Raw genomic sequence first — 27079 nt, 5'->3', positions numbered from 1 at the left:
ACAGTAACAATGTACAGGTTACAGCAGGTATACACCTAGCCTCACTAGTAGCAGAGCACAGTACTAATGTACAGGGGTCAGCAGGTATACACCTAGCCTCACTAGTAGCAGAGCACAGTACTAATGTACAGGGGTCAGCAGGTATACACCTAGCCTCACTAGTAGCAGAGCACAGTACAATGTACAGGGGTCAGCAGGTATACACCTAGCCTCACTAGTAGCAGAGCACAGTACAATGTACAGGTTACAGCAGGTATACACCTAGCCTCACTAGTAGCAGAGCACAGTACAATGTACAGGGGTCAGCAGGTATACACCTAGACTCACTAGTAGCAGAGCACAGTAACAATGTACAGGGGTCAGCAGGTATACACCTAGCCCCACTAGTAGCAGAGCACAGTACAATGTACAGGGATAAGCAGGAATACATCTAGCCTCACTAGTAGCAGAGCACAGTACAATGTACAGGGGTCAGCAGGTATACACATAGCCTCACTAGTAGCAGAGCACAGTAACAATGTACAGGTTACAGCAGGTATACACCTAGCCTCACTAGTAGCAGAGCACAGTACAATGTACAGGTTACAGCAGGTATACACCTAGCCTCACTAGTAGCAGAGCACAGTACAATGTACAGGGGTCAGCAGGTATACACCTAGCTCCACTAGTAGCAGAGCACAGTACAATGTACAGGGGTCAGCAGGTATACATCTAGCCTCACTAGTAGCAGAGCACAGTACAATGTACAGGGGTCAGCAGGTATACACCTAGCTCCACTAGTAGCAGAGCACAGTACAATGTACAGGTTACAGCAGGTATACACCTAGCCTCACTAGTAGCAGAGCACAGTAACAATGTACAGGTTACAGCAGGTATACACCTAGCCTCACTTGTAGCAGAGCACAGTAACAATGTACAGGGGTCAGCAGGTATACACCTAGCCTCACTAGTAGCAGAGCACAGTACAATGTACAGAGGTCTGCAGGTATACACCTAGCCTCACTAGTAGCAGAGCACAGTACAATGTACAGGGGTCAGCAGGTATACACCTAGCCTCACTAGTAGCAGAGCACAGTACAATGTACAGGTTACAGCAGGTATACACCTAGCCTCACTAGTAGCAGAGCACAGTACAATGTACAGGGGTCAGCAGGTATACACCTAGCCTCACTAGTAGCAGAGCACAGTACAATGTACAGGGGTCAGCAGGTATACACCTAGCCTCACTAGTAGCAGAGCACAGTACAATGTACAGGTTACAGCAGGTATACACCTAGCCTCACTAGTAGCAGAGCACAGTAACAATGTACAGGGGTCAGCAGGTATACACCTAGCCTCACTAGTAGCAGAGCACAGTACAATGTACAGGGGTCAGCAGGTATACACCTAGCCTCACTAGTAGCAGAGCACAGTAACAATGTACAGGGGTCAGCAGGTATACACCTAGCCCCACTAGTAGCAGAGCACAGTACAATGTACAGGGATCAGCAGGAATACATCTAGCCTCACTAGTAGCAGAGCACAGTACAATGTACAGGGGTACAGCAGGTATACACCTAGCCATACTAGTAGCAGAGCACAGTACAATGTACAGGGGTCAGCAGGTATACACATAGCCTCACTAGTAGCAGAGCACAGTAACAATGTACAGGGGTCAGCAGGTATACACCTAGCCTCACTAGTAGCAGAGCACAGTACAATATACAGGGGTCAGCAGGTATACACCTAGCCTCACTAGTAGTAGAGCACAGTACAATGTACAGGGGTCAGCAGGTATACACCTAGCCTCACTAGTAGTAGAGCACAGTACAATGTACAGGGGTCAGCAGGTATACACCTAGCCCCACTAGTAGCAGAGCACAGTACAATGTACAGGTTACAGCAGGTATACACCTAGCCTCACTAGTAGCAGAGCACAGTAACAATGTACAGGTTACAGCAGGTATACACCTAGCCTCACTAGTAGCAGAGCACAGTACAATGTACAGGTTACAGCAGGTATACACCTAGCCTCACTAGTAGCAGAGCACAGTACAATGTACAGGGGTCAGCAGGTATACACCTAGCCTCACTAGTAGCAGAGCACAGTACAATGTACAGGGGTCAGCAGGTATACACCTAGCCTCACTAGTAGCAGAGCACAGTACAATGTACAGGTTACAGCAGGTGCACAGGGTTAAAATGGTGCCTGCTTTTTATACCCCCTGGCTAGCCCCTCCCATTGTTATTTTTATTTAAATTTCCCACCAATCGTGAAGAGCCTCTTGTGTTGTTTTGGGAAACTCACGATTTATCGTGCACGATCTCATGATGCGTATGATCCGATAGATCGTAAAATTGTGATTCAAATTGGCAGCTTTTTTTTACCTAATCGTGCCCACGACTGCCGGGGAGAGTTCAGGGGAAATCGCACACGATGTGGGGGGAGGAGGATACAAATGGATTGCATGCAAAGTTTACGTCATGAAGTCATACAAATAAGAAGTGATGCAGGCTTGCCCACCCTCCCGATTTGGCTGGGAGCCTTCCGAATATCGGGAGCTGCTCTCGGCCCCCCCCCCCGGTAAGACAGGCAAGCCTCCCGGCGGTCGCCTCCCCTCCCTACCCCCCCCCCCCCCGCAGAGTTAATGTCAAAGCCCCCGCGACTCGCACTGAATCGCGTCATCGTGGCCCCGCTTCACAACGCCGTTTACTTCGGCATTGTGAAGAGGGGGCGGGACAGCGATGACGCAAACACGCTCCGAGACAGACAAACCAGCCTCCAGTTCAGTTTATTTGCCGTCCGCGCCTCTGTTACATTATTTTCGCTTAATAAATTACAGTAAAGAAATGTAAAAATAAATAAATAGTTTCACACTTCCCCATGAGAACCTATAGATGGTGAATCGAGAAAGAAAATGTGCGTTCCATGTGTTAGCCACCGGGTGGCAGCAGAGCCCATTACTTACAGACAGGGGACACATGACACTGCTGGCTGAGAGCTCACAGGGCGAGATGACGGAAGGGTCTCTTTCCTTTAGGGGGAATTTTCATTATGTATTAAGATAATAAAACTCTCTCTCTCTCTCTGTATATATATATATAATAATTATACAAACTAGATAACAGCGGCACTCGGTGCATAAAGAATTCAACTGAAGGCAAAGACCTTTACCAACGTTTCCATGCCCTTAGCACTGACCCTGACGAAGATGCTGAGGGCATTGAGACGTTGGTAAAGTCACCGCGTTTGTTTACGTCTACTGGGACTTTGGCAGTCCAGGGGGGCATATATATCTCTACACTCTCCCCTCTTGTGCTTCTCCTGACTTTACTTTCATCTACTTCTTACCCCCCACCAGGGCACCTAACACTTGGCGGCTTACGCTCTGCTGCTTATGTGGGTGTTCTGGTCGCTAGTGTAGCAATGTATATTATCCATGTCCTGCATTCTATTGTGCTGTAAAGGTGCGTACACACGTAACGGTTGTTTTGGACGATTTGTCGTTAACGACATCATTATCGTTAAGTCGTTCAAAAAATTGTCCAGTTTCAGGGGCAAAACGATGATCGATAACGACCAATGCGCGCTCCTGTTTGTAGTTGGTAGTTATTGTTCATCGCCCGTTCTGTCCTACGTGACGATTTCAGCTAAGCGCGATGATGACATCGTTGTGAAAATCGTTAATTTCCATTACATGAATTCATTCTATTTCTCAAGGGAAAATCTGAAGGGAAATCGTTAACTACACGAATCGTTACGTGTGTGCGCCCCTCAAGTCTTTATTTATATATTTTGTAAGGCGCTGCGGAACACTTGTGGCGCCATATAAATAAATGATGATAATAATAATAATAAATATATATATATATACACACACATTTTATATACAGTTTGTATGATATTTGTTATGTAGATGGTGTGGTCACTTACCAAGGTCACCCCAAATGGTCGAGTCCGTCATTTAGTTACATTGTGTGGTCACACTTGCCAGGGCACCTGCTTTTCATATATAAGACATGAATGTAGCGTGAATGAAAAATACAAAAATGCAACAAGCGCATCTCTCTAAGCTTGTTGCATTTTTGTATGTTGCATTCGTGCTACATTCTTTTGATTAGATGATTATGATTTATTACGCATTAATTATTCATTATTTTTCCTTTTATTGTTTATGTCTATTTCCTGTTCTAGGTCATTTATCCGCCAGTCAGTGTCTGCTAGTTAGTTTATGTTTGTATCCTTTTTTATCATGGTCTCGGGCTGTACCCCCATTCTCAGGTTGTCAGCCTTTATCTTTATTGTATTTCGGTTGATCATTTCCATTTATTATTGGAATAGGCAGTTCTTATTGAAGCGTCTTCCTTACCTACTTTTTGGTTCCTTGTTATTTTTTTCCATTGTTGTGTAGTGGCTCCATTTGATATATCAGTAGCATGGTGTTATTTTCAGTGGGACATTGTTTGATTTAATGTATATTATCTGTATTATTTATGTCACCGGTGCAGTGCATTATGCTGGCGCACTTCTATAGCACATATTGTTTTTGCTACTATTGACTCATTGTTTTGAGATAAACAATGTTTGTATATTTATAATTGTTTCATCCTTTTTGTTTTTCACATCCACACGTCACATATTGATTTATTTTATTTCCTCAAAGTTCTTTTTGTTTAACACATTCCCGCAACCTAGCAACGCAGTTGTGGCATATCAGTATTTAGGGATTACGCCTATATCATTTCATGTATTTTATGCTTAACACTTTCATTCACTAATAGCGTCTTTTTCATTACACACTGACTACACTTGTTTATTCCTTTGTTGTTTACCATAGGTGTTGCTATGGCAACTGTCGGGCTGTGTCCGTCATCCGGAGCGCTGGTGACGGCCACATGGTCAGACGTGACGCGCATTGTGTTTCCGGCGCGCACTTATGCCCTGGCTCCGGGTCCATTCCCGGCGCATCGGTTGAGAGGAGTGGCACGCATTCTGCCAGGTGAGCTGTTTAAACACGTTGTTTGTTATATACACTTCTTATCTGGTTTTGCATCCTGAAGAAGGGGCATGTAGCCCCGAAACGTTGGTGATCGTGCAATAAATGTTTGCTACTTTTCTACTTTAATTGGAAGTCTTCTGAGTGTCGCCTCTGTGTTCTATATATATATATACTGTATATATTCCATATACAAAATACCTTACAGTTTCACATGTCCCGTTAAGGCTTCTTAGACAAGATCTGAAATTTCACAAAACCTATTGAATTTTTGACACTGAAACTTCAAAAATCCTTAATGGACGTGTTCCTTGCATAATACAGATATGGTGTGCCATCATACCCTGTGGTTAACCGCAGATTCAGCACTCTCACAGAGTGAGATTGCTGTCACTCACAAAATGGTGGAGCTGCTAATTCACAGAATTGTGTGCTCATTGGAATACACACATGCAGTCTATGCAACTGAGGTCTGAGCAGTTATGTGGCACACACATCTCATTCAGGGCCTATTCATCATCACTTAATTTATACAAAAGCAGGTCAAAAATTAAATTTTCACCTAATTTTGTATAAATTAAGTGTTAGGGCTATTCATCATTCATGTAACACAGGAGATATCACAGATATCTCCTGGTTACAATTGTGCATCGATAATTTCCACAGTCCCCATAGTATACTACTATATAGTCCCCATACCATACTACTATACAGTCCCCATGCTATACTACTATACAGTCCCCATGCTATAGTACTATACAGTCCCCATGCTATAGTACTATACAGTCCCCATGCTATAGTACTATACAGTCCCCATGCTATAGTACTATACAGTCCCCATACTATAGTACTATACAGTTCCCATGCTATAGTACTATACAGTTCCCATGCTAAAGTACTATACAGTCCCCATGCTATAGTACTATACAGTCCCCATGCTATAGTACTATACAGTCCCCATGCTATAGTACTATACAGTCCCCATCCTATAGTACTATACAGTCCCCATCCTATAGTACTATACAGTCCCCATGCTATAGTACTATACAGTCCCCATGCTAAAGCACTATACAGTCCCCATGCTATAGTACTATACAGTCCCCATGCTATAGTACTATACAGTCCCCATGCTATAGTACTATACAGTCCCCATGCTATAGTACTATACAGTCCCCATCCTATAGTACTATACAGTCCCCATCCTATAGTACTATACAGTCCCCATGCTATAGTACTATATAGTCCCCATGCTATAGTACTATACAGTCCCCATGCTATAGTACTATATAGTCCCCATGCTATAGTACTATACAGTCCCCATACTATAGTACTATACAGTCCCCATCCTATAGTACTATACAGTCCCCATCCTATAGTACTATAAAGTCCCCATGCTATAGTACTATACAGTCCCCATGCTAAAGTACTATACAGTCCCCATGCTATAGTACTATACAGTCCCCATGCTATAGTACTATACGGTCCCCATACTATAGTAGTATATGGTCCCCATACTATAGTAACATACAGTCCACATGCTATAGTACTATACAGTCCCCATGCTATAGTACTATACGGTCCCCATGCTATAGTACTATACGGTCCCCATGCTATAGTACTATACAGTCCCCATACTATAGTACTATACAGTTCCCATGCTAAAGTACTATACAGTCCCCATGCTATAGTACTATACAGTCCCCATGCTATAGTACTATATATCCCCATGCTATAGCACTATACGGTCCCCATACTATAGTACTATACGGTCCCCATGCTATAGTACTATACGTTCCCCATACTATAGTACTATACGGTCCCCATACTATAGTAGTATACGGTCCCCATACTATAGTAACATACGGTCCCCATGCTATAGTACTATACAGTCCCCATGCTATAGTACTATACGGTCCCCATGCTATAGTACTATACTATAGTAACATACAGTCCCCATGCTATAGTACTATACAGTCCCCATGCTATAGTACTATACGGTCCCCATGCTATAGTACTATACAGTCCCCATACTATAGTACTATACGGTCCCCATACTATAGTACTATACGGTCCCCATGCTATAGTACTATACAGTCCTCATACTATAGTACTATACAGTCCCCATACTATAGTACTATACAGTCCCCATATTATTGTATGGGGATGTAGAAATTATGAAATTCATCAAGTTACGAAAAAGCATTTTTTTTTCGGAACTTGACATTGATGCTGAACGTTACTCTGAGGTAAAGTTCAGCATCCGATACTGCAGAGGGATCTGAAAAGATCCCTCCCTGCTGTGTACACTTACCATCTTTACCCTCCCTCCCGGCTCCCAGAGCAGTCCTTCTGTGAGCCAGGGCCAGGAGAGGGCACAGCAGCAGCAGGCAGCGGGGTCAGCAGCGGCGGGGGTCCTGCAGCGGACAACTGGTATGACGGGCGGGAAGGCGGGCCAAGTCTCCTGCAGCAGCAGCTTAGTCGAGTAGGTCCCCCGCATAGCAGAGGCGGCGGGGGCCCTACACGGTCAGCAGGTCTCAGAGGGGGGCGCACAGTCTCCAGGGGCCAATAAATTGCTGCTCTCCGGTGTAGATGGCAAAACCGTGCTACGTGAATCCATTTCCTTAAAATCTCAGTCCGTGTCTCTCAGGGTTGGTTGTCTGTACCAAGAAGCCATTGAATTTGTTGTACTCCCTAATTCAGCTTATGTCCTACTTTCGATTGGTCCAATATGCAAATTTTGTCGTGGGGGCCAAGCTGCTTTCACCGATGCTTAACCAAATACTTCCTGTACGTACTCACTTTGTAAGTCCCAGTATAAATGCAAATTCCTCCTCGGTTGGCAAATGAAAAGATCCTTCTGTCTCTAGTCTGCCGGTGGTTTATCAAGATTTTGCCGATGTATTTTGTGAGCAGGCAGCAGACCAACTTCCTCCTCATCGATCCTGGGACTGTGGAATAGAACTTCTTCCGGGAAAGATTCCTCCTCGGGGTCCAACCTATCCGTTGTCAGTTCCAGAGACAGCCGCCATGGCGACATACATAAAAGAAAACCTAGCCAAGGGATTTATACGGCCTTCCACTACCCCTGCAGGGGCAGGGTTCTTTTTTGTAAGTAAGAAGAATGGAGGGTTCTGGCCCTTTATTGATTACCGTGGTCTCAACCAAATTACTGTAAAAAATCGGTACCCCCTGCCTTTGATTCCAGAGCTCTTTGATAAGGTTCACGGGGCACATTTTTTCTCTAAACTAGATCTTCGTGGGGCATATAACCTGATACGTATTAAAGCTGGGGACGAGTGGAAGTCCGCTTTTAATACTAGGGATGGCCACTTCGAGTAACTGGTAATTCCTTTTGGACATTCTCTACAGTTTTGTCATCGTCTACTTAGATGACATTCTAATCTTTTCTAAGGATCTTCAAACCCATCGTCAACGCGTCCGAGAAGTTTTATCTCGCCTTCGTTAAAACCATCTCTACGGAAAATTATCTAAGTGCCTCTACGAACAAACCTCAGTTCCTTTCAGTGGACATATAATTTCTGGGAAAACCATTCGGATGGATCCAGAAAAACTGAAAGCCATTTCAGACTGGCCATTACCAAAATCTTTGAAAGCTACTTAACGCTTCTTAGGATTCTCAAACTACTATAGGCGGTTCATACCAAATTTTTCCACGCTGGTGTCCCCCATTACTGGTCTCACACGAAAGGGTATCAACCCTGCCCATTGGCCGGACAATTTCTACTGCTCCCATCCTTTGCCAACCCCAATTAGGATAAACCGATTTCTGTGGAGGTTGATGCCTCCTCAGTGGGGGTGGGGGCAGTATTGTCTCAAATATCAAGTGACGGAAAGAACCATCCCTGCGGGTATTTTTCTCGTAAATTCTCCTCAGCAGAGAAAAACTATGCAATTGGAGATCAGGATCTCCTAGCGATGTGACTGGCTTTAATGGAATGGCGTCATCTATTGGAGGGGGGCCAAGTTTCCAGTTACCATTATTACTGACCAGAAGAACTTAATCTATCTTCAGACGGCTCACCGCTTAAATGCCAGACAGGCCCGCTGGTCCCTGTTTTTCTCAAGATTCAACATTAAGCTTCAGTTTCGCCCAGGCAATTTAAACAAAAAGGCATATGCACTCTCCCGGTCTTTTCTATTCGACTCTCGAGATCAGGATCATCTGCGGTCTCGTCCAATCCTGGATCCTATGGACTTCGCCTCCACTCAAGTATGGACTCCTCCTCCAGGAAACATTTTTGTGACTCCTGAATTATGAAAGAAGTTGTTAACTTGGGCTCATAGCTCTCTGTTTGCCGGCCATTCAGGTATTTTCAAAATGTACAAATTTCTTCAGCGTTCTTATTGGTGGCCCTCGATGAGAGGGGATGTTCGAGAATTTATATTGTCTTGTGTGAAATGCTCTCAGCATAAAGTTCCTCGTAAAAAGGTAGCAGGTCTCTTACGCCCATTGTCCATCCCAGCTGCTCCGTGGACCCATATATCTATGGATTTTATCTCTGAACTCCCGCACTCCAAAGGATACAACACCATATGGGTAGTGGTAGATCGCTTTTCAAAAATGGCGCACTTTATACCATTAGTAGGTCTTCCATCTGCTCCAGAGTTGGCAAAACTTTTTGTTAAAAGGATTTTCAGGTTACATGGTCTTCCAAGAGAAATCATTTCTGACCGCGGAGTCCAATTTGTAGCCAAATTTTGGAGAGCCCTATGCAGCGCTTGTGGAACCAAACTAAAATTTTCCTCAGCCTACCACCCACAAACTAACGGGCAAACTGAAAGAGTTAATCAGGAGCTGGAGACCTTTATAAGACTCTTTGTGTCTTCTTCTCAAGATGACTGGGTGGATTTACTACCTTGGGCCGAGTTTTCGCATAATTTCAAGTACCATACTTCCTCCAAGTCCACTCCTTTTTTTACTGTTTTTGGTAGACACTCCCGGGTCCCAGACTTCCAAAACTTACCCTCAGTGGAGGTTCCTGCAGTTATTAAGTTGGTAGAATCTTTTTCAACCATTTGGAAGAGGATCCATTCTTCTCTGAGACAATCATCTAGGAACTATAAGAAATTCACTGACAGACGATGCGTCGCTGTTCCACTGCTGAGAGTTGGAGATAAAGTCGGGGTATCTACCAGGACTGAAAGTACCCAGTATGAAGTTAGCCCCACGCTTCATTGGTCCTTACCGTATCCACAAAGTAATCAACCCAGTTGCATATAAATTGGAACTTCCCCCTCAGTTAAGGATACCTTCCATATTTCTCTGTTGCGACCTCTGGTGTTAAATTGTTTTCAAACCTCCTCTCCCAAGTTACCTCAAGTACGAACTTCACAAGGTCCAGAGTTCGAAGTAGGGAAGATCCTGGATTCTCGGTTCAGATTCAACAACCTTCAATATCTCATTGATTGGAAGGGTCATGGCCCTGAGGAAAGGGCATGGATCGGAGCCACAGATGTTCATGCACCTCAATTAGTTTGAGCCTTCCATATTAAATTCCCTGGTAAGCCTGGTGGGTGCCCGGTGTCCACCCTGAAAGGGGGGGGTACTGTCAGAGTCCAGCCGGGTATCGGCCGTCCCTTACCGTCCCGCCGGCTTCCTCTGACTTCCCGGGCACTCGGGCGGCTGGTGCGGCGACGTGGGAGGAGCTGAGCATTCACCCTGTTGCTGCTGTGTCGGGCAGTCCGGTGAGCGGGGATCACAGTTTCCGTCATGGGCGCCGCCATGACACTTTCCCTATGACAGTACTTCCACTCCTGTGTAGTCTGGCTGGTCAGGTAATGCTGTGGACCTATCAGCAGGCTTCCAGGGGTATATATCCGGCTCCTGTGTTCCAGGTAGTTGCCTGAACAACCATTGTCGCTGCTAGTGTAACTAGTGTAGTCTCGTTCCAGGTTCTCGTGGTTCCAGTGTGTTTCCTCCAGAGTATTCTTCTGAGCAACAGAGCGTCCTCCCCGCAGTGCTTTACCATCCCAGCCTGTGTGCAGTTATACCTTCCATCTCACCGCAGTGCTTTACCATCCCACCCTGTGTGCAGTTATACCATCCATCTCACCGCAGTGCTTTACCACCCCAGCCTGTGTGCAGTTATACCATCCATCTCGCCGCAGTGCTTTACCATCCCAGCCTGTGTGCAGCTATACCATCCATCTCACCACATATCTTTACCATCGCAGCCTGTGTGCAGTTATACCATCCATCTCACCGCAGTGCTTTACCATCGCAGCCTGTGTGCAGTTATACCATCCATCTCACCGCAGTGCTTTACCATCGCAGCCTGTGTGCAGTTATACCATCCATCTCACCACAGTGCTTTACCATCGCAGCCTGTGTGCAGTTATACCATCCATCTCACCGCAGTGCTTTACCACCCCAGCGTGTGTGCAGTTATACCATCCATCTCACCACAGTGCTTTACCATCCCAGCCTGTGTGCAGTTATACCATCCATCTCATCGCAGTGCTTTACCATCGCAGCCTGTGTGCAGTTATACCATCAATCTCACCGCAGTGCTTTACCATTGCAGCCTGTGTGCAGTTATACCATCCATCTCACCGCAGTGCTTTACCATCCCAGCCTGTGTGCAGCTATACCATCCATCTCACCACATATCTTTACCATCGCAGCCTGTGTGCAGTTATACCATCCATCTCACCACAGTGCTTTACCATCGCAGCCTGTGTGCAGTTATACCATCCATCTCACCGCAGTGCTTTACCACCCCAGCGTGTGTGCAGTTATACCATCCATCTCACCACAGTGCTTTACCATCCCAGCCTGTGTGCAGTTATACCATCCATCTCATCGCAGTGCTTTACCATCGCAGCCTGTGTGCAGTTATACCATCAATCTCACCGCAGTGCTTTACCATTGCAGCCTGTGTGCAGTTATACCATCCATCTCACCGCAGTGCTTTACCATCCCACCCTGTGTGCAGCTATACCATCCATCTCACCGCAGTGCTTTACCATCCCAGCATGTGTGCAGTTATACCATCCATCTCATTGCAGTGCTTTACCATCCCAGCCTGTGTGCAGTTATACCATCCATCTCACCGCAGTGCTTTACCATCACAGCCTGTGTGCAGTTATACCTTCCATCTCACCGCAGTGCTTTACCATCCCACCCTGTGTGCAGTTATACCATCCATCTCGCCGCAGTGCTTTACCATCCCAGCCTGTGTGCAGTTATACCATCCATCTCACCTCAGTGCTTTACCATCCCAGCCTGTGTGCAGCTATACCATCCATCTCACCACATATCTTTACCATCGCAGCCTGTGTGCAGTTATACCATCCATCTCACCGCAGTGCTTTACCATCGCAGCCTGTGTGCAGTTATACCATCCATCTCACCGCAGTGCTTTACCATCGCAGCCTGTGTGCAGTTATACCATCCATCTCACCACAGTGCTTTACCATCGCAGCCTGTGTGCAGTTATACCATCCATCTCACTGCAGTGCTTTACCACCCCAGCGTGTGTGCAGTTATACCATCCATCTCACCACAGTGCTTTACCATCCCAGCCTGTGTGCAGTTATACCATCCATCTCATCGCAGTGCTTTACCATCGCAGCCTGTGTGCAGTTATACCATCCATCTCACCGCAGTGCTTTACCATCCCACCCTGTGTGCAGCTATACCATCCATCTCACCGCAGTGCTTTACCATCCCACCCTGTGTGCAGCTATACCATCCATCTCACCGCAGTGCTTTACCATCCCAGCATGTGTGCAGTTATACCATCCATCTCATTGCAGTGCTTTACCATCCCAGCCTGTGTGCAGCTATACCATCCATCTCACCGCAGTGCTTTACCATCCCAGCATGTGTGCAGTTATACCATCCATCTCATTGCAGTGCTTTACCATCCCACCCTGTGTGCAGTTATACCATCCATCTCACCGCAGTGCTTTACCACCCCAGCCTGTGTGCAGTTATACCATCCATCTCACCGCAGTGCTTTACCATCCCAGCATGTGTGCAGCTATACCATCCATCTCACCGCAGTGCTTTACCATCACAGCCTGTATGCAGTTACACCATCCATCTCACCGCAGTGCTTTACCATCCCAGCCTGTGTGCAGCTATACCATCCATCTCACCGCAGTGCTTTACCATCGCAGCCTGTGTGCAGCTATACCATCCATCTCACCGCAGTGCTTTACCATCCCAGCCTGTGTGCAGTTATACCATCCATCTCACCGCAGTGCTTTACCATCCCAGCCTGTGTGCAGTTATACCATCCATCTCACCGCAGTGCTTTACCATCGCAGCCTGTGTGCAGCTATACCATCCATCTCACCGCAGTGCTTTACCATCCCAGCCTGTGTGCAGTTATACCATCCATCTCACCGCAGTGCTTTACCATCCCAGCCTGTGTGCAGTTATACCATCCATCTCACCACAGTGCTTTACCATCGCAGCCTGTGTGCAGTTATACCATCCATCTCACCACATATCTTTACCATCCCAGCCTGTGTGCAGCTATACCATCCATCTCACCACATATCTTTACCATCACAGCCTGTGTGCAGCTATACCATCCATCTCACTGCAGTGCTTTACCATCCCAGCCTGTGTGCAGTTATACCATCCATGGCTTTACCATTCCAGCCTGTGTGCAGTTATACCATCCATGGCTTTACCATTCCAGCCTGTGTGCAGTTATACCTTCCATCTCACCGCAGTGCTTTACCATCCCACCCTGTGTGCAGTTATACCATCCATCTCACCGCAGTGCTTTACCATCCCAGCCTGTGTGCAGTTATACCATCCATCTCACCACAGTGCTTTACCATCGCAGCCTGTGTGCAGTTATACCATCCATCTCACCACAGTGCTTTACGATCCCAGCCTGTGTGCAGCTATACCATCCATCTCACCGCAGTGCTTTACCATCGCAGCCTGTGTGCAGTTATACCATCCATGGCTTTACCATTCCAGCCTGTGTGCAGTTATACCTTCCATCTCACCGCAGTGCTTTACCATCCCACCCTGTGTGCAGTTATACCATCCATCTCACCGCAGTGCTTTACCATCCCAGCCTGTGTGCAGTTATACCATCCATCTCACCACAGTGCTTTACCATCGCAGCCTGTGTGCAGTTATACCATCCATCTCACCACAGTGCTTTACGATCCCAGCCTGTGTGCAGCTATACCATCCATCTCACCGCAGTGCTTTACCATCGCAGCCTGTGTGCAGTTATACCATCCATGGCTTTACCATCCCAGCCTGTGTGCAGTTATACCATCCATCTCACCGCAGTGCTTTACCATCTCAGCCTGTGTGCAGTTATACCACCCATCTCACCGTAGTGCTTTACCATCGCAGCCTGTGTGCAGCTATACCATCCATCTCACCGCAGTGCTTTACCATCCCACCCTGTGTGCAGTTATACCATCCATCTCACCGCAGTGCTTTACCATCCCAGCCTGTGTGCAGTTATACCATCCATCTCACCACAGTGCTTTACCATCGCAGCCTGTGTGCAGTTATACCATCCATCTCACCACAGTGCTTTACGATCCCAGCCTGTGTGCAGTTATACCATCCATCTCACCGCAGTGCTTTACCATCCCAGCCTGTGTGCAGTTATACCATCCATCTCACCACAGTGCTTTACCATCCCACCCTGTGTGCAGTTATACCTTCCATCTCACCGCAGTGCTTTACCATCCCAGCCTGTGTGCAGTTATACCATCCATCTCACCACAGTGCTTTACCATCGCAGCCTGTGTGCAGTTATACCATCCATCTCACCACAGTGCTTTACGATCCCAGCCTGTGTGCAGCTATACCATCCATCTCACCGCAGTGCTTTACCATCGCAGCCTGTGTGCAGTTATACCATCCATGGCTTTACCATCCCAGCCTGTGTGCAGTTATACCATCCATCTCACCGCAGTGCTTTACCATCTCAGCCTGTGTGCAGTTATACCATCCATCTCACAGCAGTGCTTTACCATCCCAGCCTGTGCGCAGTACCTCTTCCCACCTCGTGACAGGATCTCTCTGTCTTTGCCTGTTTCACATCATATTGCACCGTAGTGCATCCTCTCCTACCGGCAACCCAGTAAGGTGTACGTGCAGTCATATCCTGCGGTGTGTCCTGCTACAACCACCAGTCTTCCAGTGTATCCAAGTGCTCGCTCTCCTAGCACCTCAAGTGCTGAATCCCAAGCCAGGGGTTCTACCCAGTTCTCCACGTGCCTCGCTCAGGCATTTCTCCCTCGGGCCACGGGTGTTTGATTCTCTTTCTCCCTGCGGGGCTTGGTCACCTAGTCAAAGGACCGCGACCTGCTTACAGGGTGCAGCTCAAGCCCATATCCCGCTTTTAGGGGTCACTGGCGATACCTCCTTGTGAGTTAGACTCCGCACCATTGACTAGGTCTAGCCACCGACCAAGACCCGTGGATGCAGAGATCATACATCCAGGCCCCTCGCCTTCGTTTCTTCCCACAGCCTCAGGCCTTGGCTTACAAAAACCCGCCTCCCAGCGTAACAGGGGTCCATGGTTGATAATCGCATAACGTAATGCTGACATATTGTGACATGTCTGTGCGAAGTGACGTCCCCCAGGCTGGTCACCCTGTCCGCTCTCAGTCGCTGCCTTAATGACAGAGCGGTGTAATGCCATACGATCCCTAAGGGTCATGTCCGTCTTACCCACATAACTAAGCCCACACGGGCACGTCATCAGATATATCATTCATTTAGTGGTGCAGGTCAATCTGTGTTTAATAAAAAAAATCTCTGATGACAAAAGCTGTTGCCGACAGACGGGTACCTACAAGTTACCTTCTTCAATTTTAGGAAAGAGTCCTGTTCGCCATGTGTCAGATGCAGGCCTGTTCCATCGGTATTAGCTACCTAATCCCGTATATGCCTACCACGGGAATAACAGGGCATGAGGTTAGTGTCACTCAAATGAAGGTCCCCATCCGATCGTACGATCGGCCACAAATGTTTGGCAACGTGACTCGTTTCCCCACTCACAGAAATTCTAATGATTAACCCATGGGAACCGCTTAGATACCTTCAGCCTCTTATTGCCCTCCCCTAGGTATAATCATGGCACGCTCATGACAGCTCATAACCCCTATCCAAAATTGTTTTAATTATACCATCAATGTGCTTTTCCGGCACAAACGGATCCTTACAGATCCTCCTCGCCCTGAATAAATTGGGAATAGGGGAGCACATATTTCATAGCTTTAGGATGGAAACTTTTTGCATGCAACGATGTATAGCGATCGGTCGGTTTATTAAACAAATATGTATTCAGTCTACCACTCTCCAATGTTACCTGTACATCTAAAAAATCAACAGATTTAGGGGTCAATTTACTAAAGTGAGAGTTTTTAGAAGTGAGTTTTACAAGAGATGTTGCCCATAGCAACCGATCAGATTCTATCTATTATCTTCTAGAAGGTGCTAGTAAAAATGTTAAGTAGAATCTGATTGGTTGCTATGGGCAACATCTCTTCTAAAACTCACTTCTAAAAACTCTCACTTTAGTAAATTTACCCCCTTAGGATTAATCATATATGTAAACTTAATCGGGCTGCTAGATTTATTATGCCCATCAATAAATGATCTACGCTGATTTTCTGTACCGGGACAAACTACAAACAGGTCGTCAATATATCTCACATAAAACAAAATGTGATCAGACATCTCCCTATTCTCCAAAAAAAGAATTCACATCCAGCTAAAAACATGGGGTTGGGTATGAGATCCAGGCGGTCGGGATGTCGCTGGTCAGAATACCGATAGCAGCATCCTGACAGTCACCTTATTTCCTTATGGGTGTCAGGATTGTAAGACTAACCCTTACCCCTAACCCTCCCTCCCCGGTGCCTAACCCTAACCTCCCCTTCTAATGCCTAAACCTAACTTCCCCCCTAGTGCCTGGCCCTCCCTCTAATGCCTAACCATAACCTCACCCTCCCCGCACCCTAAACCTTACCACCCCCTCCTCACACCCTAAACCTAACTTCCCCCCTAGTGCCTGGCCCTCCCTCTAATGCCTAACCATAACCTCACCCTCCCCGCACCCTAAACCTTACCACCCCCTCCCCACACCCTAAACCTAACTTCCCCCCCTAGTGCCTGGCCCTCCCTCTAATGACTAACCATAACCTCGCCCTCCCCGCACCCTAAACCTTACCACCCCCTCCTCACACCCTAAACCTAACTTCCCCCCTAGTGCCTGGCCCTCCCTCTAATGCCTAACCATAACCTCACCCTCCCCGCACCCTAAACCTTACCACCCCCTCCCCACACCCTAAACCTAACTTCCCCCCTAGTGCCTGGCCCTCCCTCTAATGCCTAACCATAACCTCGCCCTCCCCTCACACCATAAACCTTACCACCCCCTCCTCACACCCTAAACCTAACACTTACTTCCCGATGCCTAAATCTAACCTCCCCCTCTCTGCACCTTAAACCTAACACCCTCCCCGATGCCTAAACCTAGCCTCCCCCCCTAGTGCCTAAACCTTACCTCCCCCTTCCCACACCCTAAACCTAACCTCCCCCCTAGTACCTGACTCTCCTTCTAATGCCTAACCGTAACCTCGCCCTCCCCGCACCCTAAGTCTTACCTCCCCCTCCCCGCACCTTAAACGTAACACTCCCTCCCCAATGCCTAAATCTAACCTCCCCCTCCCTGCACCTTAAACGTAACACTCCCTCCCCAATGCCTAAATCTAGCCTCCCCCTAGTGCCTAAACCTAACCACCCCCTCCCCACACCTTAAACGTAACACTCCCTCCCCAATGCCTAAATCTAGCCTCCCCCTAGTGCCTAAACCTAACCACCCCCTCCCCACACCTTAAACGTAACACTCCCTCCCTGATGCATAAATCTAGCCTTCCCACTAGTGCCTAAGCCTAACCACCCCTCCCCGCACCCTAAACTTAACCTCCCCCCTAGTGCCTAACCCTCCCCCTTATGCCTAACTGTAACCTCGCCCTCCCCGCACCCTAAACCTAACCTCCCCCCTAGTGCCTGACTCTCCCTCTAATGCCTAACTGTAACCTCGCCCTCCCCGCACCCTAAACCTTACCTCCCCCTCCCCACACCTTAAACGTAACACTCCCTCCCCAATGCCTAAATCTAGCCTGACTCTCTCTCTAATGCCTAACTGTAACCTCTCCCTCCCCGCACCCTAAACCTAACACTTCCTCCCCAATGCCTAAATCTAGCCCCCGCCTAGTGCCTAAAACTAACCACCCCCCTCCCCGCTCCCTAAACCTAACCACCCCTTCCCCGCACCCTAAACCTAACCTCCCCCTAGTGCCTAACCCTCCCCCTAATGCCTAACCGTAACCTAGCCCTCCCCCTAACACCTGATATTTACCTTTGGGATGCCAGCGGTCGGGATTCTGGTGCCGTGATCCTGACACTGTCGGGGTTTCAGCGCCGGTATTCCGCCTGTTGTCATTCCGCATGCCAGGATGCTGACTACATCCCAAAACCATGTATGCATTCGTGTGCCATGGGGCCACGTTGGACCCCATTGCACACCCTGCTAGTTGCAAAAAACTTCCCATCATAGAAAAAATTGTTATGTGTCAAAAATCTAATAGACCAATAACCAGTGTAGTGTCCGGCCCAGAATACAATGGATTACCTTCAATCAATTCATGTACAACTGTCACACCTTGAGAATTGGGTATCACCATATAAAGACTTGTAATATCAATGCTACAAAGAAAACTCTCAGGTGGTATATCCCCCAATGATGTAGTATCTAGTAAATAATTTGGGTGCCCCAAAATACATGATTGTAATAATGCATCAAGATACTGTATGTAGATGTGGGCAGAAATAGGGACCCTCGTGCCGCAATTATAGGGACTCTAAAGATTTGTGGATCTTGGGTAGTGTATACACAGTAAAGGAACCAAAGGCTGAATAGGTAATAAAGCACTATATAATGTTTGAGTGATAATCCCTTCTGTTACTGCCCGTTCCATCCTACTGGCTAATTATTTATCAAACACAGATGTCGGTTCATTTGGCAATAAACGATATACAATGTAATCAGACAATTGCCTTTCAATCTCATTTTTTTTTTTCTGCAAGTAGTTTTTATTAAAGAATTTTCACATAACAGTTACATAAGCATAATAACATGTGAAAAGGTACATAGTACATAACTTTGTTCGAAATAAAATAGCCCAAATATTGCAGAGTAAGAATCATACAGACTCAACGTCTATAGTCAAATAGTATGGCCATTTAGTAAACCATCACATAAAAATTGTCAAATTTAGTTAGTCTAGTAGTATAACATATCAAAACAAATGCAAAAACACAAATAAAAAATAATAATAATAATAATAATAATAATAAAGATAGTGAAAATAAAGATAAATGATAAAAATAATAAAAATAAAATAAATTAAATTAAAATTATAAAAAATAAAAAATAATAATAACAAAGTAAACGAGAGGGAAGGGGGGGGGGAGGTGTTACCACCGGGAACCTGAGAACCTGACTGAGAATCTAAAATCCAGTAATCTAGAGTGCGTGGGATATATTTTATTTACTTATAATAGTCCCATAAGGGATTTATAATGGGTCGACTCACAAAAAACTATCCAGGGAGACCAAATTTTCGAGTAGTTTTTGGAATGGTCAGTTGAGGACAATATAATATCATCCATTGTGTGATATAGTTCAATTCTTTTGAACCAATCTATTAGGGTCGGGGGGGAGTTAGTTCTCCATCTCACAGGGATGACCGCCTTAGCAGCACTATTGAGGTACTTAAGAAGGGATTTTTTATAGACCGGTAGAGGCATGGAAATCAAGTTCAGGAGACAAAATTCAGGCTCAACCGGTACCTCCTGGCACATAATCTCCCTGCTAACCGAAGTCACCTCATCCCAAAAAGGTCTAAGATCCTGACACAACCACCAAATATGAAGAGGATTACCATATTCCCTACTACATCTCCAACAATAGGCCGACACACCCTGATACATTTTAGATAATACTGATGGACAACGATACCACCGAGAAAGCACCTTAAAATGAGTCTCAATAGTTAGTATGTTGGTAGAACTACTCCAGGATTTCTCAAAAATGGAAGTCCATTGAATATTACTAATATCCATGCCAAGATCCTTTTCCCACTTTTTAGTAAAGTTAGGCAATGAGGAAAAGCGATATTCAATCAGCATTGTGTATAAGGTGGACACCACATGGGAAGGGAGAGTTGGTGACAATACCATTTGTTCAAAAGGGAGGGACCTACGGAATCCTGAAGAATAAGGATTCTGTGTTTGAATGAAATGTTTAATCTGGAGATATCTCCAAATCTCGTTATTTGATAAATGCCACTGATTTTGAACATCCTGAAAAGACTTAATTCCAGAAGTATCAAATAATTGACCTATCCTGGATATCCCTGCACCCAACCAGCCTCGAAAAGTCTGGATCGACATCCCAGGAGGGAAAGAAGGATTTTCTAACAGAGGGACTAGAGGAGAGGGGACAGTGGAAATACAATCTAAGCCCCTAAGTCTTTTCCAAATTCTTAATGTAGGTTCAATTGTTGGATGAGAAATATTAGGTAATCGCAACATCCAAGGTACTACCTTTAGGGGTATCTGCATAAAGGAGCCCTCGATAGTTACCCACTGCTTGGACGAGTCAACCTTGGACCATTCCAGTATTCAACTGAGTATGACCGCGTCATAGTAGGAATTGAAATGCGGGAGCTGGAGACCACTCACATTTCGCCGACTAAATAGAATATTATGTTTGAACCTGGGAGTGCTCCCGCCCCCATACAAAGTTTTTAATCACCCGATAGAGATCCGTAAACCAACCGTGAGGGATCAGTACTGGCAAAGTTTGCAGGATATAGAGCACTCGAGGTAAGATGTTCATCTTTATTACATTTATCCTCCCAATCCATGAGATGCCTTTACATGTCCAAGTAGTAAGCTCATGTCGGATCTTTGCAAGTAGTGGGACATAATTTAGTGAATGAATCTTAGAGAGATCCCTGGGGAGAAGAACTCCCAAGTATTTTAAATGGGAAGGATGCCATTGAAAGGGAAAGGCCTGTTGTAAACCCGCAAGCGCCGATGCACTAATCGTAAGATTCATTGCAATCGATTTGGAATAGTTAATTTTAAAAAAGGAAAGATCGCTAAATGTTTTGAATTCTTTCATCAAGTTAGGGAGGGAGATCATGGGGTTTGAAATAGTCGCCAACAGGTCGTCAGCAAAGAGGGCTAGCTTATATTCTGATCCACCCACCCTCAGACGTGAAATATTTGGATTGGCTCTTATGGCTCGCACAAGGGCCTCCATGCATAGCACGAATATCAACGGAGACAGCGGGCACCCCTGCCTCGTCCCGTTAGATATTTGAACCGGGTCGGAAAAATCCACATTAATTTTTATTCTAGCAGTAGGTCCCCTGTAAAGTGCTAAAATTCTATGTAAGGACATCGGACGAAATCCCATATGTTCCAGCAAACCCTGCATAAACGTCCAACCAATGCGATCGAACGCTTTCTCCGCATCAGTGGATAGAAGCATTGAAGCCTCCGGAGACCGGGATGCCAGGTGAATCAAGCTAAGCATTTTGGTTGTGTTGTCCCGGGCCTCACGACCCAGAACAAAACCCACCTGATCTGAATGAATTACTGAAGGCAAGAGTAATTTTATCCTATTTGTGATTAATTTTGCATAAAGTTTTATATCCACATTTAAGAGGGATATGGGTCTATAACTAGGGCAGCGTGAGGGGTCCTTCCTCTCCTTAGGGATAATGGTAATATGGGCCTCCAATAGGTGATAAGATATCTTGGAAAGCTTTATAATATGAAATCGGGAGAGACCATCTGGACCCGGACTTTTCCCCGATGGAGTCGTTTTAATCGCTTCTCCCAATTCCTCTATTGAAAAAGGCCTATCCAAAGCAAGAGCGTCATCTGCTGACAATGTGGGGAAATTAATGTTTAAGAGATAGGCCCGTATCTCTTCAATCCCAACTTCGCCTATAGTCTGAGTGGGACTTTTAGACAGATTGTAAAGTTCAGAATAATGAGTGGAACGCTGCAGCAATCTCCGATGTCAACCGACAATCCCGACCCGATTCGTCTACTATCGACTGGATATGCATGGAGGCCTTCTGCGCTCGCAAAGCTCTGGCCTACATCCTGCCAGGTTTATTTCCCCATTGAAAAAAGCGACTTCTACATTTACGATAATCCAATTTAATCTTATCCGCCATGAGCTTGTTCAGGGACCGCCTAGCATCTGTAAGTTTTGCCAGAACATCACCCGATTGGGAAGATTTATGAACCGTCTCCAGCTCCTGAATCTGTTTCAGTAAATTCACCTTTTGAGCCTCCCTCTGCTTTTTCATGTAGGAGCCTAGCTGAATCAGCTTACCTCTGGTTACGCATTTATGCGCTTCCCAAAGGGAAATTTTGGATATATCGGGAGTGTCATTGAAAGAGATATAGTCGTCAATGCATTGCTTCAGCTGGCTCCTACAATAGGAGTCTTGTAGAAGAAGATCATTGAGTCTCCAAGAACGAACAGAGGGAGGTGAACGGCAAATTGATACTTTAAGGGAAACAGGTGCATGGTCAGACCAAGTTATAGAGACGATCTTCGCATCATTGATCGTATGCAAGTGTTGGTGTTCTAAAAAAAGATAGTCTATTCGGGTGTATAAAGTATGTGGGTGCGAGTAAAAGGTGTAGTCACGTTCTGAGGGGTGACGCAGCCTCCAAACATCCACTAGTTGGTGTTCGTGGAGTAGACGTCTCACTCTACGGTGCTGTGAGTCAGGTCGAGTGGAAGACTTGGAGGACGAGTCTAATAAGGGATGAAGCGTCCAATTTAGATCTCCCCCCACCATTAAGAACCCTGTTTTAAGAGTGTGAACCTGGTCTAATAGTCGGTCTAAAAAGGTAGGTTGGTGTAGGTTTGGGGCATAAATGTTAACAAACGTAAAGGTCTGAGCATGGATCGTGCAGTTGATCAGAAGACCTAAATCTCATTTTTATACGTTTGCAAATCTTGAATAACAATTTTCCCCGCCCTTATCTGAGGGGTAGAATACAATATCAGGATACTTTATATATATATTCACCTTTACTAAGATTACTCATAATACACATCTATTACACCGTATACAGGGTAGCACAGTGGTTGTTATTATTGCGGCCAGTACTGAGGCCATGGGTTGGATTCTGACCAGGGCCCTCTCAGTGCACCTGTCCCTGCGGGTGCTTTTCGTTAAATCCGCGAGGTATGATCGCCTCCTGCAATGCGGTCATGGGCGCTAATATCACGCCCAGATCACATGGCAAATGCGATCATTAATAACTGGGCCCCAAAGTCTCCATGAGTATTCTCCGCAGTGCGCCAAGTACTGTGACCCTGCTACAGATTGGAACGCTAATTAGTATAGTGAGCCCAGCGGTGGGGAGGTATACTGAGGAATAGAATGCCAGGCCTGGATAGGAGACGTAGCCCATCCATGTCCTTTCATAGAGCCAGGCCTCATCCTCCACACACACACAGTGTTTGTCTTAGTAACTAACTGTGATAAGTTGCTAATTGCTGTTATTAACCCGCAGAGCTGGGAAGAGTCTGTGATTACTGCAGGGACAATGCTGAGCAGCTCCATCATAAACCCTCCTTTCCCAGCCTATATCCTGTCAGACAATCCCCAGCGACCATAAAACCTGTCTTATTGTCCCTGCTGGGAGACATCAAACATTTCCTCACCCTGATTACACCTGCAGTGATCCCACACCAAGGTCTGCCGGGCACACCTCACCTGCATACCCCTCCTCAGTGCTGGCCCATACTCCTAACACTGCCCGGGGTCATTGTATTACCATCACATACAGACATAGGACACTACACCCCCAACATGTCCTGACCGCTGTACATGATCATAATACACATCTATTACACAGTATACAGACATAGGACACTACACCCCCAACATGTCCTGACCACTGTACATGATCATAATACACATCTATTACACTGTATACAGACATAGGACACTACACCCCAACATGTCCTGACCGCTGTACATGACCATAATACACATCTATTACACCGTATACAGACATAGGACACTACACCCCCAACATGTCCTGACCGCTGTACATGACCATAATACACATCTATTACACTCTATACAGACATAGGACACTACACCCCCAACATGTCCTGACCACTGTACATGACCATAATACACATCTATTACACTCTATACAGACATAGGACACTACACCCCCAACATGTCCTGACCGCTGTACATGATCATAATACACATCTATTACACTCTATACAGACATAGGACACTACACCCCCAACATGTCCTGACCACTGTACATGATCATAATACACATCTATTACACTGTGGGCAGACATAGGACACTACACCCCCAACATGTCCTGACCGCTGTACATGATCATAATACACATCTATTACACAGTATACAGACATAGGACACTACACCCCCAACATGTCCTGACCACTGTACATGATCATAATACACATCTATTACACTGTATACAGACATAGGACACTACACCCCAACATGTCCTGACCGCTGTACATGACCATAATACACATCTATTACACCGTATACAGACATAGGACACTACACCCCCAACATGTCCTGACCGCTGTACATGACCATAATACACATCTATTACACTCTATACAGACATAGGACACTACACCCCCAACATGTCCTGACCACTGTACATGACCATAATACACATCTATTACACTCTATACAGACATAGGACACTACACCCCCAACATGTCCTGACCGCTGTACATGATCATAATACACATCTATTACACTCTATACAGACATAGGACACTACACCCCCAACATGTCCTGACCACTGTACATGATCATAATACACATCTATTACACTGTGGGCAGACATAGGACACTACACCCCCAACATGTCCTGACCGCTGTACATGATCATAATACACATCTATTACACTGTATACAGACATAGGACACTACACCGCCAACATGTCCTGACCACTGTACATGATCATAATACACATCTATTACACTGTATACAGACATAGGACACTACACCCCCAACATGTCCTGACCACTGTACATGATCATAATACACATCTATTACACTGTATACAGACATAGGACACTACACCCCAACATGTCCTGACCGCTGTACATGACCATAATACACATCTATTACACCGTATACAGACATAGGACACTACACCCCCAACATGTCCTGACCGCTGTACATGACCATAATACACATCTATTACACGCTATACAGACATAGGACACTACACCCCCAACATGTCCTGACCGCTGTACATGACCATAATACACATCTATTACACGCTATACAGACATAGGACACTACACCCCCAACATGTCCTGACCACTGTACATGACCATAATACACATCTATTACACTCTATACAGACATAGGACACTACACCCCCAACATGTCCTGACCGCTGTACATGATCATAATACACATCTATTACACTCTATACAGACATAGGACACTACACCCCCAACATGTCCTGACCGCTGTACATGATCATAATACACATCTATTACACTCTATACAGACATAGGACACTACACCCCCAACATGTCCTGACCACTGTACATGATCATAATACACATCTATTACACTGTGGGCAGACATAGGACACTACACCCCCAACATGTCCTGACCACTGTACATGACAATAATACACATCTATTACACTGTATAGAGACATAGGACACTACACCCCCAACATGTCCTGACCGCTGTACATGATCATAATACACATCTATTACACCGTATACAGACATAGGACACTACACCCCCAACATGTCCTGACCGCTGTACATGACCATAATACACATCTATTACACTGTATACAGACATAGGACACTACACCCCCAACATGTCCTGACCACTGTACATGATCATAATACACATCTATTACACTGTATACAGACATAGGACACTACACCCCCAACATGTCCTGACCGCTGTACATGATCATAATACACATCTATTACACTGTATACAGACATAGGACACTACACCCCCAACATGTCCTGACCGCTGTACATGATCATAGTACACATCTATTACACTGTATACAGACATAGGACACTACACCACCAACATGTCCTGACCACTGTACATGAATCATAATACACATCTATTACACTGTGGGCAGACATAGGACACTACATCCCCAACATGTCCTGACCGCTGTACATGATCATAATACACATCTATTACACAGTATACAGACATAGGACACTACACCCCCAACATGTCCTGACCACTGTACATGATCATAATACACATCTATTACACTGTATACAGACATAGGACACTACACCCCCAACATGACCTGACCTCTGTACATGATCATAATACACATCTATTACACCGTATACAGACATAGGACACTACACCCCCAACATGTCCTGACCGCTGTACATGACCATAATACACATCTATTACACTGTATACAGACATAGGACACTACACCCCAACATGTCCTGACCGCTGTACATGACCATAATACACATCTATTACACCGTATACAGACATAGGACACTACACCCCCAACATGTCCTGACCGCTGTACATGACCATAATACACATCTATTACACTCTATACAGACATAGGACACTACACCCCCAACATGTCCTGACCACTGTACATGACCATAATACACATCTATTACACTCTATACAGACATAGGACACTACACCCCCAACATGTCCTGACCACTGTACATGATCATAATACACATCTATTACACTGTGAGGCAGACATAGGACACTACACCCCCAACATGTCCTGACCACTGTACATGACAATAATACACATCTATTACACTGTATACAGACATAGGACACTACACCCCCAACATGTCCTGACCGCTGTACATGATCATAATACACATCTATTACACCGTATACAGACATAGGACACTACACCCCCAACATGTCCTGACCGCTGTACATGACCATAATACACATCTATTA

General features: G+C 45.7%; 1 protein-coding gene across 2 annotated transcripts in view; it reads left to right on the top strand.

Annotated features, from left to right (window-relative positions):
* Positions 1-27079, top strand: part of EPHB4 (EPH receptor B4) — a 189765-nt gene that overhangs the window by 21040 nt on the left and 141646 nt on the right. For both annotated transcript variants that reach the window (XM_088458700.1, XM_088458699.1), the window contains one exon: positions 4818-4979. In XM_088458700.1, coding sequence (XP_088314826.1) covers positions 4826-4979 — 154 coding nt within the window. In that variant the 5' untranslated portion in view covers positions 4818-4825. The remainder of the gene's footprint in view (positions 1-4817; positions 4980-27079) is intronic.

The sequence above is a fragment of the Taudactylus pleione genome, unplaced genomic scaffold (assembly GCF_031769625.1).
Source record: "Taudactylus pleione unplaced genomic scaffold, aTauple2 ptg000847l, whole genome shotgun sequence".
NCBI classification, from domain to species: Eukaryota; Metazoa; Chordata; class Amphibia; order Anura; family Myobatrachidae; genus Taudactylus; species Taudactylus pleione.
Note: the sequence above shows the minus strand (reverse complement) of the source record. Positions and strands in the feature narration are given on the sequence as shown.